Here is a 16,139-nt window from a genome sequence, read left to right as displayed (position 1 = left end):
GAAGGTTTTTTCCTTTTACCATCAGTACCCTCTGGGAGCACAAAACCAAATACTCTGATCTAGACAGATGGATCCGATGATTTAAGGAAAACCAAAAAATCTCATCATTGTAATGGAACGGGACTGGCACATTGAGCAGAAATTAATTTTTCCTAAGTTTAGGAGAACAGCCAACATATTCATTACACGAAACGAAAGAAAACCTCTCTGGAGCTTTGTGGTCTACACAGCAGAATGTGGACTCTGGCAGAAGACCATAAAAGGACGGGGGGAGGTAGAGGGCGGGGTGAGGGGGAAGAGGCAAAAGCCACCAACGGCAACAAGGAAGCCTGATTATGGATGAAATCACATTTTTAAACCCCCGATGGTGATAAACTGAAAAGGAAGGAAATAACATTGGCTGCCCTTGGCCTTTGGTTCTTCCGCAGCAAAGTGTAACGTGTGGTTGGCAGAAAGAATGAGGGAGTGGCTGCAGATCAGAGAGTGTAATAAAATGGGGAGAAGGCCACTGATAGGACTAGAGGCGACAGCAAATGCTAGAAACCCACAGGGGGACAGACCCCTTGCCCTCCAGCGGTCTAGAGAGCATTGACCTTAGAAGCGCAATGCTTGAGAAATTGAGGAAGGCCATTGAGGTGGACGTACCCCCTTAGGTTAAGCAAGTCTGAGTCAGTCTGGATGAAATGAAAGAAGAATTGTAGATTCTCTGATTATTGAGAGGAGGGGAGACTTCAGAGGCTATCCATCCTAATTCTCACCCAAAGCTGGAAATATATCTCTAACATCCTTGGCCAGTAGTTGTCCAGCCTTCACTTGGAAGATCTCCACTAACGTGCTGTCCTCGGAGGCAGCCCATTCCATTTTGGAACAGCTTTGATTATTAGGAAGTTACTGAGAAATGAGGTGGTTTACTAGAGAGAATGCTCCATTGGAGGGCGGAATAGTTGAGTTTGAATCCTGCTTCCTAATTACCGGCTGGATGATCCAGGGCTGGTTCCTCACCTGTAAAATGAAGAAAGGCTTAATTACCTCTTAAGGTCCTTTCCAGCTCTCAATCTCTGGTCTTTACATCGAGCCAAAATCTCACTCTGAAACTTCCATCCATTGCTTTCAGTTCTTCCCTCTATGGCTATGCGGAATAAACCTACAGCTATAGGTTCTTAATGGGTGTGTGTGAGAAACACTTTCGACAACATGGTGAAAATTGTGGACCTTCTCAGAATGTTTGTAAATATAGAAAATAAAATACTCAGGATTGCGAAAGAAATTATATGGTTATATTGAAATAGTTATAAAAATATTAAAAAAAATTTCGTGTACCCTGGTCGAGAATTTCTGGTCTAGTCTGCCTTTAAATAAAAATAATATTTCCCACCTTCCCTTCCGCCTTACCCTGCCCCCCCCTCCCCCCAGGTCTTCCCTTCTTCAAGGTCATAAACATTCCAGGATTCATCAGGCAGTCCTTGTATGGCATGGCTTCCAGTCTCCTTATCATCCTCATTGCCCTCCCTGGGATATGGTCCAGTTTTAGCAATGCCCCTCCTGAAATGGGCATAATTAACAGTAGTGGCCAGTTTCACAGTGAGAAGGGGCTAGTCTAGCTTATTTTCCTTTTGTGGCATCTGAATTAGGGTCGGGGATCCCCTGGGAGACATTGACAGGAGTGGTCTAGACACACACACACACACACACACAAACACACACACACACACACACGGACTTAGGGGATGAATGTAGTCTTCTTATTAGAGTGCTGTGTGAGGTTCTAGATTCCAAGACTCAACATTCCTAGAGTCTTTGAGTTGGAGAGGTCCTCAGAGGTTCTCGAGATCATCCTTCTAGTGCAAGAAGGAGTATCAGAGGTCAGATCCAACTCTCTGATTTTATGGATGAGGGAACCGAATTGCCCCTAATTCAGGAGGTGTCAGGCACCTTCCCTACCATGTTACCTCCTTATATGTCGTACCCCAGTGTATTTGCTTCTCTTCTTAAACACCTCATTTGTGGGGGAACTCACTGTCTAAGGAAGAATCAACATTAGAAACTCCTAAGGAGGAGTCAAGCATTTTTGTGTATCTCTCATCGTTAGAAAGTTCTTTCTTCATGTTGGACAGAAACAGACCTTTTAAAGTAAGGTGAAAGAGGCGTGAAGAATTGAGACTTTAGCTCAAAGGCCATTGTCCCTGAAAGAAATAATGGATCGATAGGAGACTTAGATGACAGTTGCCTAGAATCTATTAGCTGCTCTACGATCCTTTCCATCATGCCATTTCTCCGAGCCTCCACTAGCTTTTAAAGGTTTGTGCAGTGCTTTACATGTGTTTTCTCATTTGATCCTTACACACCCCATTTTGCAGATGACAAAACTGAGGCCGAGGGTATGGGTAAGTGACTCACCCAGGGTCCTGTGGCTGGCAGCACCTTCCCTGACTGCCTCACAGGCTGCTGTAATGGTAGAACGCAATGATATATCTAAACAGATTTCTGCATCTGCATTTTTACATAAGTGTCCACAGTAATTTGATGATGATACGGAAGAATAAGATGACAGTAATGTGACAATTACAAATATAGTCTCCATGGGGAGGAAGAGAATAAGCATTCATTTTGTGCTTAGTGTTTACAAATGTCATATTTGATCCTCACAGTAGCCGTGGGAGGGAGTGCTATGGTAATCTTTATTTTACAGTTGAGGAAACTGAGGCAGGCAGAATCACATAGATGGGAAGTGTCAGGGGCAAGATTTGAAGTCGGGTCTTCCTGACTTGTGGCCACCTATCATCTGTGCAACCTAACTTCTAGGAAATATTCTTGAGGTTCAGAGTGTGGTCTTGTTATTCAGAGATTTGCAGCCTTGTCCTCCTCTTCACGACCCCATTTGGGGTTTTCTTGGCAAAGATACCGGAGCGATTTGCCATTTTCTTCTCCAGCTCATTTTACAGTTGGGGAAACCGAGGTAAATGGGGTTAAGTGACTTTCCAGAGTCACCCAGGTAGTAAGTGTATGAGGCAGGATTTGAACTCAGGAAGGTGAGTCTTCCTGACTCTAGGTCCGGCATTCTATCCAGTGCAATACTTAGCTACCCCTTGGTCTTATTAGGAAGCATCATTGCTGTGGTATTGATCTGGAAAGGACAGTTGGTCAGGTTTCTGACAGGCTGTTACATTTTTTAATAATGACTCCCCCTTTTTCCTTTTTGTTTGCCTTTTTGCCTTGCTGAAGATCGAAAAGTTACAAAGTCAGCTTGAAAGAGAAAAACAGAGCAACCAGGATCTGGAGACCCTCAGTGAGGAGCTGATCAGAGAGAAGGAGCAGCTTCAGGGCGACATGGAGACGCAGAAGGCGGATAAAGACAGACAGGTACGGTCCTTGTGTCTAACCTAAAGTCAGCCGCTTTCCCTTTGCCCTGTGTTAATGCTACGGTGTTTTCACCTGTGGCTTTACAAAAGCCAGTGGGAAATTTGAGCCATCTTCTGGATTATTTACTGGGGCTCTAGAGGTGGGACCCTTTTCTCAACTGTTAGATTTTCAGGTGAGAAAGTATTTTAACCATTATGTCATCATCAGCAGCTGCATTTATGTAATGATTTAAGGTTTGCAAAGCTCTTTACAAATATTTCCGCGTAACTCTAAGAGATAGTTGCTATTATCCGCATTTTACATTTGAGGAAACTGAGGCAGATGAAGGTTAAGCAGTTTGCTGAGAGTCCCAGAGCTAGTTAAAATGTCCAAGGCTGGATTCAAACACAGGTCTTCTTACTTCAGGTCCATTGCTTTATTCACTGTGCCACCTTAATTTTCTTCATTTACCCGTCTTTAAGTATATAGATACTGCCTTATTGTGGAGGATCTTAACTTTTTCTTACGTCCCAGACCTCTTTGGGGAAGGTTGTTTGGTGAAACCTATAGACTCCTGCTTAAAATGATCTTTTTTTTTCCTCCCAGGCAATCGGGGTTAAGTGACTTGCCCAGGGTCACACAGCTAGTACGTGTCTGAGGCCAGATTTGAACTCCGGTCCTCCTGACTCTAGGGCTGGTGCTACCTAGCTGCCCTAATCATGTTTTTAATTACATAAAATAAAACCCATTGGGTTACAAAGTAATCCTGTGGGGCAAAATAAGTGACCGGTGCTTAGCACGTAGGTGCTTATTTAATGTTGATCGGCAAAGGAAACCATGGATCCGTGTAGTTATAACAAAGTGAAAAAGCAGAGCTTCACAAACCCCGGGTTAAGAACCCCTTGTCTTAAAGAGGAAGCTAGAATTCAGTCTGGGTGTTTGGTAATTACAGTGGCCTCATCGCTACCAAATTCTGGGCCGTTCAGTTCCAACTTAATTTGAATTCAAATCATACTTTTGCTATTAACTGCCTCTATGTAACCTTGGGCAGATCCCCTACCCTGGGTCTCGGTTTCTTCATCTGTAAAGAGAGAGATGGGCTTGATGGCGTTTGAGATCCCTCCTGGCCCCTCGATTTGTGATCCCCTTTAACCGGAGGCAGCTAGATGGTGCAGCAGAGACCTGGAGTGAGGAAGATCCGAGTTCAAATTCAGTCTCAGACACTCACTGGGTGGAAGACCCTGGACAAGTCATATAACCCCTTTTCCCTCGGTCACCTCATTTTCAAAATGGGGAGAATAACATTGCCTGCGTCCGAGGGATTAACGTGAGATAATGTGTGTGAGGCATGTTGGGAACCTCAAAGAGCTGTGTGAGTGCTAGCTATTATATTAGCTGATTTCTCTTGGGTTATCCCTTTAATTTTGGTTGTGTTCTTCTGTAGATAAAGGACCTGGAACAAGAAAAAGACCACCTCAATCAGCTGGTTTGGGCTTTAAGAGAAAGGTCCCAGGTGAGCAACGAGGCTCGCGTGAAAGACATCGAGAGAGAGAACAAATCTCTGCATGAAACCATCACGGAGATGAGCAGCAGACTCAACAAGACCGAGTTTGAGAAGAAGCAGCTGCACAAGGACTTGGAGCACGTCAAGGAGAAGGTGGAACGGGCGGAGACCGCGGAGAAGGAGCTTCACCGGCTGCAGAGGGAGAACGAGAAGTTGGCCCAGAAAATGGCCTCCATGAGAACGGTCACGGAGAAGGTCGAAGCCCTGGAGAATGAAAATGGCGGTCTGGAGCTGGAGAACAGGAAGCTGAGGAAGTCTCTGGACACCTTGCAGAACGTCTCCGTCCAGCTCGAGGGCCTGGAGCGCGACAACAAGCAGCTGGACGAAGAGAACTCGGAGCTGCGGAAGATGCTCGAGACGATGAGGTTCACGAGCGCCAAGATGGCCCAGATCGAGATGGAGAACAAGGAGCTGGAGAAGGAGAAGGAAGAACTCCAGAAGACCGTAGAGCTGTTGAAGGCCCTGAGCAAGAAGTCCGAGAGGCTGGAGCTCAGTTACCAGGGCCTGAATGCCGAGAACCTGAGGCTCCAGCAGATTCTGGAGTCCAGCACCAGGAAGACTCAGGAGCTGGAGAAGGAGCTGGAGGAGGTCGAGACGCAGAACCAGACCTTGCATCGCAATCTGGAAGAGCTGAGGGTCGCCAACAAGCAGCTGGAACGGTCTGAAAAGGATAAGAAGGCGCTCGAGCAGGAGGTGTCCCAGTTAGAGAAAGATAAGAAGATGCTGGACAAGGAGACCAAGCGGTTGTGGCAGCAGGTGGAGCTCAAGGATGCCATTTTGGATGATAACGTCATGAAATTAGCGGCCGCCGAGAAAGAAAACAAAACGCTAGAGAAAGAAATTGCTCGGTTTAAGGACTCTTCCAGCAAGCTAAGAGAGCTGGAGAAGGACAATAAAGAGCTCACCAAGCAGGTCGCCATGCACGTGAGAACCCTCGCAGCACTGAGAGAGGTGAGCCGCCGCACTGGCGAGAGTCACCCTTTTATTCCTCTCTCATCTTTTGGGGGTGCGCCTCCATAGGGGAGATGTCGGAACGTTTTAAAGGCGCTGCTAGCACGTGGCAGAAATCTCAGGGGCCACGCTCTCTCCCCTCTCCCCTGGGGCGATGCAATTAAAACTTCATCTAGCCTTTTAGGTCATGCGATGCTCTTGCGGCCACTCGCGTATTCAGGAGATGATATAGTTTGGAGCCTGTAAGCTTAGAATCATAATTTCGACGCCTAGTTTTGGGAACTAAAAACAAACGATGCTTTATAGATTTACGGCTGGAAGGATTAGCATAAAATCTTTACGAGCTGGTCAGCAAAGGGATACGTAAAAATAGACCTCACGGTATGAGATGCCAGGTGGGAGGCTCTATGCTGCGGGCAGAGCCTCTGTCTAAACTTGGTATGTCCCCAGTGCCCGGCTGGATGTTTGGCCTTCTGTAGGCCCTTGATGCTCCGTGATGAGGGGAAAGCACCAGACGTGGACTCGGAGACCCAGGTTTAAGCCCCACTTGTTAACGTTGCTACTGGTGTGGCCATTGCCGGCTCACGTTGGGTCTGAGCTTCAGAGATAACGATCCTTGCCTAATCATCTGTACCGCAGAGGTGATGATGTGATAAACAGCCTGTATGAGATTTACGTAGAAAAATAAAAGTAATTACTCTTCACGTTATTAATAATTTTGATGAAATAATGTAAACATGGCATCTACTGAACGAGGTCAACAAAATCTATTTATTCATCCAGAGTCTGTCTGTTAGGTGCCTACTGTGTGTCAGTGGGACAGCTAGGTGTATAGAGCGCTGGACTTGGAGTCAGGAAGTCCTGAGTTCAAGTCCAGTCTCGAACACGGACTAGCTGTGTGACTCTGGGTAAGTCACTTCACCCTGTTTGCCTCAGTTTCCTCATCTGTCAAATGAGCTGGAGCAGGAAATGACAAATCCCTCCAACATCTTTGCCAGAAACAAAGAAACCCAAACGGGGCCATGAAGAGCTGAATACGACTGAACGGTAGCAATAGCCACGGTGTCATAGGATGAATTAGATAGAATGCGTGCCCTCGAGGAGCTTACAGTCTAGTTAGAAAATATTACCGAGTTATTATCACCATAGATTTGAGCTGAAAGGGACCCCAGAGGTCATCTAGTGTATGCGTACTTGAACAGAAGTCCAAGAACGTAGAAGTTCAAGTTCAAACACCCTTTCTGTTGACCTCAGTAAGTAATCATTCATCTCTGCTGCAAGACCCCCGTGAAGGGTGACCTCCCCAAGTCCATTCTTCCTTTTCGTGCAGCTCTGATTCTTAGGAAGTTCTGCCTTAGCTTAAGTCAAAATTGTTGTCACAGGATCAGAAGGGGGCAATGGGAAAACCCTCTTCTTGGCCACAATTAGGGGCAGGGGGTTGGGGAGGGGAGATGGGGCAGTATTACTGCCTTTATTTTATCTGTCAAGCTAGAGTAGAAGGTCCAGATCCATCTCAATTTGAGGAATTGGCGTGTGCGTGTGCGCATGTGCGTGTTAGAATTACAGTGGGTTAACGTGTGAATCTCCCGTCTTGCTTTGTGTCTTCTGTCACTATGTTAACGGTGCGAATGTTCTTGTTGCAGGACCTGGTCCTTGAGAAACTGAAGAGCCAGCAGTTGTCCAGCGAGCGGGACAAGCTGAGCCAAGAACTGGAAAAAGCTGGACTGAACAAAGCCCTCCTGCTGGAAGATGATAACAGCAATGATGACAAGTGAGGAAATCAACTCCCGTAGTGGCCTCCTGTGCTGTTTAGTCTGAGGCGTAATCTATCTGTCGTGCAGAGTTCACCCAGCACGTTTGTTTTCCTTGTGTTTTGATTTTTAGAGCGTGTGTTTAAAGAAAAACAAAAAACAGAAACGAATGCGGCTGTCCTCACTGGGTTTGCTATGGGGACGGTGCTTTGTAAACCTCAAGGTGCTCTGGTTTTCGGGGTGCTTGCCTAGCGAGGTCAGAGGGCTCCGGGAGCCTGTTTCATATAAACAGAGCCTCCGACCTTGAAGGCCTTCCGAGTGAGCCCAGCAGTAAATAGCCTGGATTTTTAAATGGCCGTTAAAATCTCTGCCTCATCGTTGGTGTGACAGTTTTACAACTTGGCCATCCCGCCACACCAACGGTCAGAATAATCTTGCTTGAAAGGAGGCTCGATGTCTTGGGCATGTCAAGAATTATAATTGGGCTAGAATTGTAAACCTGGGCATAGAATCCATAGGTCTGGAGCTGTGGAGGGACCTCAAGCAGCTAGGTATTGCAGCAGATAGAGCCCCGAGTTCAAATCTAGCTTCAGATATTTATTTGCTGTGTGACCTGGACGGGTTACTTAATCTCTGTCCTGCTTAGTTGCCTCGACTATAAACATGATAATGACTGCTAGCGCCTCCTTCCCGTGGTTGTGGTGAGGTCCAAATGCGGTGATAGTCATGAAGTCCTGAGCGCAGAGCCTGGCACGTGGTTCAGGGCTACGTAAATGCCGGCCGTTATTGTTGTGAGCATCAAATAAGAGAAGAACTGTCAGGTGTGTAATGGAGCGTCTGGCGCGTAGTTGTGTTTGTCCTTGGTTCTCGAAGAGGAGCAGGACATCGGGGGGTGATGGCATGACTCGCAGGTGACTGGCACATAGTAAGGGCTATGTAAACGTTAGTTATTATAATAAAAACAATGTATAAAATATATATATATATATTATGTATAATATATAAAGACTCAAAGGTTGATAATTTATTCAGCACGGTGCCTAGAACAAGCGTCACATAAGTGCTCGTTTTCTTCCATCCCTACTTATAGATAAGGAATTTTTGTCCTAGAGAATTTACGTGATTTGCTCAGGTTTGCACACCATGATTTGAACTCGGGTCTTCCTGACTCCAAGTCCTGGACTCTGTCCTGAGGCCAGCTGTTTTTACAGATGAGGAAATTGAGCCCCAAAGAGATTAGAATTGTGAAGATAATAAGAATTGTAATTGTAATGAAGTGAGTAGTCACACTTAAATAGGGTCCCATGTAGAGCCGGGAGGGGACCTCAGAGAACATGAAGTCCATACCCTTCATTTCCAGCTGGGGGAATCAAGGCCCTTAGAGGTTCAGTGCTTCATCCAGGCTTATGCTGTTGATCGTTATCTAAGGCAACGTGTGAGTCACCAGCACACGGCTACCTGACATCAGCTTGGGTAGGGGCCTCTGCAGCGTGAGTTTTGGACCTTCTTTTGTTTCTCATGGACCAAGTAGTGCACCGCAGGCAAGGAAGCCTGGCCAATGGGAGGAAGGAAGCCAAGGGAATTGTGAGACTCGGGGCCGAGGTGGTGGGAGAGCGGACGAGGAAGGACCAAGAGGGAAATTTTCCCATTGAGTTCAGTTTATATTCGACTGAGGCAGGATGTAACGCTACTGTATGCTCTGATTTCAGAAAATATAAACTACTGGAGAACAGAAATGAATCAGCTCTCAGAACAACACTAGCCATGAAAGAAGATAAGATTGTGTTCTTGCAGGCCCAGATGGAGGGGACGGTTAATTTAAATCATCAACTACAGAATGAACTAAAAATGGTGAGGCCCGTGCTCTGAATGCAGAGGTGAAGGATTTGTTGTTACTCAGTCCTCTCTGACTCTTCCTGACCCCATTTGGGGTTTTCTTGGCAGAGATACTGGAGCGGTTTGCCATTTCCTTTTCCAGTTCCTTTTACAGATGAGGAAACTGAGGCAAACAGGGTTAAGTGACTCGCCCAGGGTCACACAGCTAAGCGTCTGGGGCTGGATTTGACCTGCAGTCTTCCTGACTCCAGACCTGGCATTCTATCTGCTGTATTCCCTACCTACCTTCAGATGCATGAGTGCATACCCCTGGTCTCACCCCATCAGCTCTCAGTCCTGATCTTCTCTACGTTGTATACTTTGGGCAGGGGAGAATTAAAAGCTTGGTAATTCCCGAGCTCTTGATCATTGAGCGTTTCCCACGCTCTTCCCAAGGGGCTGGGTACAGAGCATCTCTTTTACTTAACTGGGCCTCAGAAATCCCCACTGGGTACGGTGATTATCCCCAGCCCCTACATTTTGCTTGGATTTAGCCATATTTCTTTCTTTGTTTGTTTAATTATATTTTTTTCAATTACATGTGAAACATTTTTTAAACTTCTTTTTTTTTTTTACAATTTTGAATTCCAAATTCCCTCCCATCCTCCTTCCCCTCCTGCCTCGTGAAGAGCAGTTTGATAAAAGTCATACATGTGCAGTCATGAAAAACCTGTTTCCCTGAATACTCCTTTCTAAAGTCTGATTTTTGCTTATGAACCCTCCAGATGAAGAAAGAGTATGAAGTCCTCAGGCAGAGCCAGGAGGAAGGGAAACAGCTGCCGAACTCTTGTAAACACCCCGTGGGGAAAGTAGCCCTCAGCCACCAGGCCAAAGACAACTGGGAGCCCGGCCACCGCGAAGCCACAATGGAGTTGTTGAAAGTCAAGGACAGAGCCATCGAGTTGGAAAGGAATGTGAGTCTTTCTGGACTTAAACCCGATTCCTTTCCCCAGTGGCTGCTCCGCTCCCTTCCCTAGATGCGATTTCCTTTCTTCATTCCCACGATGGACTTTCTAGTCCCTCTTCTGCCTTTCACTGGACATTCAATCCAAGGGCCTGGTAGAGATTTCAGTGCTGCTTCTCCAAGCACACCAGAAGTACTAAACTAGCACTTCTGGGCTGGTTTTCCCTCCTGGAAGTTAATTTTAACACTGCTTTCTTTTCCTCCTCTTCCTCTTCTTCTTCCCTCCTTCCTCTCCTTCCCGTCTGTTATACCATGAGTTGCAGGAGTTCCAGAGAGTTCCATTGCCTCTTCGGTCTGCCTTAGTCGGACCTAAGAGTGCCTGTTGCTGGAGCTCTGTTATTCAGAGGACACTCGTGGTCAGTTAGCCTTTCTCGTCGGCCTCTGTTCTCTCATAATCACACTAATGTGGGGGTTGTGTCTCTGCTTTAGAATGCCGCCCTCCACGCCGAGAAGCAGCTGCTCAAGGAACAGCTCAAGCATTTGGAGACACAGAACACGGCCTTCAGTAACCAGGTCCTGACGCTTCAGAAGCAAAGCGCCTTCCTCCAGGAGCACAACACGGTCCTGCAGACGCAGACAGCACAGCTGCAGGTCAGTGGCCCAGAGCTGTTGGTTATTCACTCAAAAGTCAGTATCAGAAGGCCAGTTATGACGGGCGCGGATATCAGGACACTGAGATGGTTGGTGGTGCGGTGCAGCGGATAGAGCGCTGGGCACAGAGTCAGGACGATCTGAGCTCAGATCTAGCCTCAGACACCCACTGTGTGACCTTGGGCGAGTCACTCAACTTCTCTCTTCCTCAGTTTCCTGACCCGTAAAATAGGGGTGATAATAACAGCACCTGCCTGCCAGGGTTGTTGTTGTAAGGATCAAATGAGATAATATTTGTAAAGCACTTAGCTGTGTCTGGCACATAGTAGGCACTTTATAAGTGTTAGCTCTTAGGATCATCATTTTTAGATGGAGGTTGCATAGGAAGGTAAAAAGTCTCTTGAATAGGAATCAGGAGCCTCGAGTTCTAGTCTCAATTCTCCTACCTACTGTGTGACCTTGAATCAAGTCCCTTAACCTCTCTGGCCTTCACTTGGGCCTCACCTATAAAATAAAGATACTATCACTGATTCTCAGACTTTCTGGTCTCATGACCCTCTACACTCTTAAAAATCCTTGAAACCCCCTTCCCACCAATTACTTTCATCTATACAGGTTATATCTGTTACTGTTTGATGATGTTATTTCATCATTTTTCAGTCATTCCCACTCTTCCTGACCCCATTTGGGGTTTTCTTGGCAAAGACACTGGAGAAGTTTGCCGTTTCCTTCTCCAGCTCATTTTACAGATGAGGAAACTGAGGCCAGCGGGGTTAAATGACTTGCCCGGGGTCACATAGCTAGTAAATATCTGAGGTCAGATTGGAACTCGGAAAGGTGAATCTTCCAGGGCCAATGCCTGGTGCCAGCTAGCTGCCACCGCTGATATTTACTATATTAGAAATTAAAACATTTTAGTATTATTATGAAAATATTTTTGACCTCACTGAGCCCTTGAATGGGTTCTCAGTGACTTAGATGATTCCCAGGTCCTTTCTCTTTCTAATAAATCTTGTGCTCTCCCAGATGCCTTCCAATTCTGGGACTAGTAGCGTGGCCAGAACAAAAGAGAAGTTTGTTCTTGATAAATCAGTATCAGCTGGGGAGGAGGTCGGCCATGGAGTGCCCCACAGATCTGCCTTTGAACCTGCTGTTGAATGTTTTTATTGGTGTCTTCTATAAAGGCATAGATGTTGGCCTTGCCTTTCCGATTTTCAGGTCACACGCAAAAGTTGGGAGTGATATCTGTATCATCTCTCTCGCTCTGTGTGTGTGTGTGTGTGTATACACACATGTAATTGTTAGGTGACAAAGGCTGGATGCCAACAAATATTGACAGGCTGAAACAGTGGGCCAGACCCAGTAAAATTCAATAAAATGCGGATGAACATGCAGTCTCGCTGTTGGGTTCAAAAAGCCAATTTCACAGGCACAAGATGAAAAGCGTTGACTAGAAAAATTGAATTTAAAAAGTTGAATAGAAAAAAAAATCTGAGTATTTTATTTGACTCTAAACTTGACGTGTCATTAGGGTGACAGCAGCCCAAAAAAGCTACTGCCCTCTTAGGTTGTTGTAAGGTCGTAGATCTAGGGCTAGAACATCTGGCCATTCAGTCCAACCCTCTCCTTTTACAGATAAGGAAACTGAGTCCTAGGGAGATTAAATTCCTTGTCTGGGGTCACACAGGCTGTGTCAAGAGTGGGGAATTGAACCCACGTCCTCTTTCTCCAAAACCATTCTCACCACGCTGATAGTCTTGGTATAATCTGTCCTGATCAGAACATGTCTGAGATACTGTATTCTAGGCTGCAAATTTAAGAGAACGTTTGCTAAGCTGGAAGAAGTAGCCTTATAATGAAGAGCTTCAAATCCAGATGATAGAAGGTGATTTGAAGGAACTGAGGATTTTTAGCGTAGAAAAGAGACTGTATTGGGTGGGTGGGGCCATGAACGTTCTCTTCAAATATTTGAAGATTTTCTTGTGGAAGAGGGATTGGACTTTTCTGATTGGTCCTTCCCTAGGACAGAACTAGGAAAAGTTATTACCTACCAAGGTTTCCTTGGAGAAACACCTTGTTAGGACCAGGATTTAGTGCCCCTCCCTCCCAACTAAAGGGATTAGGGAATCCGGCTGTTGTGTTATATCCATTTCAGTGTGTGTGAATTGATAATCCTGCCATCGAGAGTCATCTCCAGCTCATCTAAGAGCAAGGTGCCATGTTTTTTCTTTCTCTGAAGGTGGAGAACTCGACCCTGAGCTCTCAGAATTCATCTCTCACGGCCCAGTACACTTTGCTCCAAAACCAGCAGGTGATGAAGGAGAATGAGAATGAGAACCTGCTGAAGCAAAAGGAGCAGATGATGACGGCCTATGAGTCGCTGCTTCAGGACCACGAGCACCTGAGCTCCCTGCATGAGCGGCAGTCCTCGGAGTATGAAATGCTTATACACCAGCACAGCTGCCTCAAGACCCTGCACAAGAATCTGGAAGTGGAACACAAGGAGCTGGGGGAGAGGTAAGGGTCTGGAGAGGAAGCTCAGACCCCTGAGAAAGCCCTGAGGAGAGACGGACTTCATTTGAGACCTTGGAGAGGTTTGAAAAAAGGGAGGATCTGTCTCAGAGAGCTTCCTGCCCTAGCATCACCTTCTGTGATTAGCAGCAAAAGCTGGCTTTGCTAAGAGCAAGGTTTATGAAGCCCTTTTAGATACCTGTCTCATTCAGTCCTCCAAAGCCATAGGGTTCTATGAGGTATAGGTGTTAGTAGTTATTAAGTAAATTATTATTCTTGTTATCTTAGGTGAAATGAGTTATTTTTGGTTATTTTATTATGTAATTATCTTACTATCTTATTATGTAATTATCTTACTATTAAGAGAAATGAGTTGTCATTCTCATGATTAATTCTTAGTATATGAAATGAAATTACCCGCATTATCTTATTAAGTTAAATGAATTATTATTAAGTGAAATAAGTTATTAGTCTCATGAATTATCTTATTATTAAGTGAAGCGAAATGGCCCGTGTTCACACAGCAGCTAATGAATGCCTGAGTCGGAATTCGAGCCTGGGTCTCTCCCAATCCCAAGTTCAGCCCTTTGCTTCTTAAAATAATAATAGCTGCCTTTTATATAAGGCTTTAAGGTTTGTAGAGTGCTTCAAATAGGTTCTTTCATTTGAGCCTTACACCTGCCCTGTGAGCTAGGTCTTTCTGGTATTATTCTCATGGCCTTTTTACAGATGAGGAATTGGATTCATAGAATTTGTCCATGATCACACAGCTCGTATTGATGGGAAACCATCTCTGACTCCCCTCCCCTTCCTCCCCGCCCCAATTAAAACATCCTTTTAAGTTCCGGGCATTACATTTCAGTAAAGACATTGAGGAACTGGATTTCACTCAGAAGCGGGGGACTGGAAACCAAGCGCCGTGAGGACTGGCCAGAGGAAATAGATAAGGTTGATTGGTTTGGAGAAGAGAAGATTTAACTGGAGGCACAAGGGGAAGATGGGGATGTAAACATAGCAGTCCTGTTTGTGATAGGCATATACATATATACAGACATACATGTATGCATGCATGTGGTGACAGAGCACTGGGCATGGAGTCAGACCTGAGTTCAAACCCAGACTCAGACCTTAGTAGCTGTGTAACCTGGGGAAGGTCACTTATTAACCCCTGTTTGCCTCGGTTTCCACACCTGTGACATGGGGATGATGATAGCGTCTACCTCCCAGGATTGTTGGTGAGGCTCTAACAAGATCATGATTGTAAAGGGCTTAACACAGAGCCTGACACATAGTAGGTGCTACGTATTATTAAGAGTTTGAAGATGCGAGAGGAATTGGGATCCGTCTTGTTCTGTTTGACTCCAGAGAGAAGTATTGGAAATCGGAATTGTGGGAACTGTAGAGGCAGGTGTTGGCATGACTTAGGGACAACTTGAGAACGGTTCAGAGTTGCTCCAGAATGAGTGGTCTGGGAGGTATTGAGTTCACAGGTAGCTGGAGGTCTTCAGATGGAATTTTCGTGAGCGTTCTGTTTGTTGGAGAGGTTGTTGCGCGGCGTCCTCTGGCTTCACGCTGGACTGTCTGGCGTCTTCAAACCTTGAGATTCTGTGATTCTCTGAAGTCACCCTTCTTCTCCCCTGGATGCCTGTCTCAGTCACTCACTCTTTGGGTGTTTGCTGTCTTATATCAAATGAGATAACGTGCATAACGCGCTTTGTGAACCCTCGAATGTGGCAGCGAGGTGGTGCAGTAAGTGGAGCGCGGGGCCTAGAGTCAGGAAGACTTATCTTTCTGAATTCAAATCTGGCCTCAGACACCTACTAACTGTGTGACCCTGGGCAAGTCCCTTAACCCTGTTGGCCTCAGTTTCTTCATCTGCAAATGAGCTGGAGAAGCAAATAGCAAACCCCTCCAGTATCTTTGCCAAGAAAACCCCAGATGGGGTCCCTGAGAGTCAGACACGACTGAAATGACTCAGCAACAACAAACACCCTCCAGTGCTGTACAAATGTTGGAGAGCACACCCTTTTCATGTAGCGAGCACGTCTATAGCACTTTAAGGTAATCTCATTTGATCTTTTGAAGATGATTATAAACTCCTCGAGGACAGGAAGCACGCCCATGATACCTTGGCCATTCTTCACAATGTATAGTGCCTTACACTTGGTACATGCGTGGTAAGTGTTTGCGGAATACCTGCATGTTTTAAACCATCTGTAACACCCTTGCTCCTCTTGGACCCAGTTGGAAATAAAGTCAGGCCTTCTCAGGTTAGAAATAAGAGCAAGAGGGGTTGACAGCTCCCAGGACATGTGCCAGAGATGGAACCCTGACTGATTTTCCTTTGGCTTAAGGCCAGTTACTTATACTATGCCCCAATCTCCCCAATGCCGGTAGGAGCCTCTAATGCTCAGAAAAGTTAATAATTAGCAGGTGTTCTTCTAATCAATCACAGTCTAGTGGCTGGCACGCAGGAACTGAACCCCACCTCACCCTTCCACCCCTGTCTTATTAGTCATTCTTTTCTTGCCTCATATTTCTTCCCTTCCCCCTGCCACAGGGAAGAAAGTCTACAGACAGCATTGAACTACCA

The 16,139-nt window shown here is 45.9% G+C and overlaps 1 protein-coding gene across 1 annotated transcript in view; it reads left to right on the top strand.

Annotated features, from left to right (window-relative positions):
- The window catches only part of CCDC88C (coiled-coil domain containing 88C), a 228,223-nt gene that overhangs the window by 159,479 nt on the left and 52,605 nt on the right, over window positions 1–16,139 (top strand). Inside the window, exons 16-22 of the mRNA XM_036736733.1 lie at window positions 3,223–3,360; window positions 4,784–5,854; window positions 7,498–7,625; window positions 9,315–9,456; window positions 10,206–10,394; window positions 10,874–11,035; window positions 13,275–13,552. Coding sequence (XP_036592628.1) covers window positions 3,223–3,360; window positions 4,784–5,854; window positions 7,498–7,625; window positions 9,315–9,456; window positions 10,206–10,394; window positions 10,874–11,035; window positions 13,275–13,552 — 2,108 coding nt within the window. The remainder of the gene's footprint in view (window positions 1–3,222; window positions 3,361–4,783; window positions 5,855–7,497; window positions 7,626–9,314; window positions 9,457–10,205; window positions 10,395–10,873; window positions 11,036–13,274; window positions 13,553–16,139) is intronic.

Source organism: Trichosurus vulpecula, chromosome 8, assembly GCF_011100635.1.
Source record: "Trichosurus vulpecula isolate mTriVul1 chromosome 8, mTriVul1.pri, whole genome shotgun sequence".
In the NCBI taxonomy this organism is placed as follows: domain Eukaryota; kingdom Metazoa; phylum Chordata; class Mammalia; order Diprotodontia; family Phalangeridae; genus Trichosurus; species Trichosurus vulpecula.
This window is presented reverse-complemented; position numbering and strand designations above follow the sequence as displayed.